The following is a 322-nucleotide window of genomic DNA, read 5'->3' as shown; positions in this document are numbered from 1 at the left end:
GTTTCGAATGTTTCGAATCCTTGTGTGCGATACTTAGATATTATTTAAAAATAATAATGATAGTACATAGATTAACAAAGCATTCATAAACTACTGAAACAGCAATTAAACAAATTATTCGTACAAAGTAAATCCGAAATTTTGCCATCAACTTAACAAAACTACTCACCCATTGCGTTGCTGTTGTGGAGAAGAACCGAGTGAGAATTCCCTAGGTCGTCCTCCATTACCATGTAGTAGGGGTGGTGACCATACTCGTTCATGGGATCCTGTGATAAGGTTTGGGTGTGAGTCTCCGTAATGCTAATGTGTTTCGGCATAA

General features: G+C 37.6%; 1 protein-coding gene across 1 annotated transcript in view; it reads right to left on the bottom strand.

Moving 5' to 3' along the window:
- The window catches only part of LOC119589078 (maltase-glucoamylase, intestinal-like), a gene marked incomplete at its 5' end in the record, with an annotated part of 9,937 nt that overhangs the window by 7,178 nt on the left and 2,437 nt on the right, over positions 1–322 (bottom strand). The window contains 1 exon segment of the mRNA XM_037937651.1: positions 170–269. Coding sequence (XP_037793579.1) covers positions 170–269 — 100 coding nt within the window.

Source organism: Penaeus monodon, chromosome 25 (genome assembly GCF_015228065.2).
Source record: "Penaeus monodon isolate SGIC_2016 chromosome 25, NSTDA_Pmon_1, whole genome shotgun sequence".
In the NCBI taxonomy this organism is placed as follows: Eukaryota; Metazoa; Arthropoda; class Malacostraca; order Decapoda; family Penaeidae; genus Penaeus; species Penaeus monodon.
This window is presented reverse-complemented; position numbering and strand designations above follow the sequence as displayed.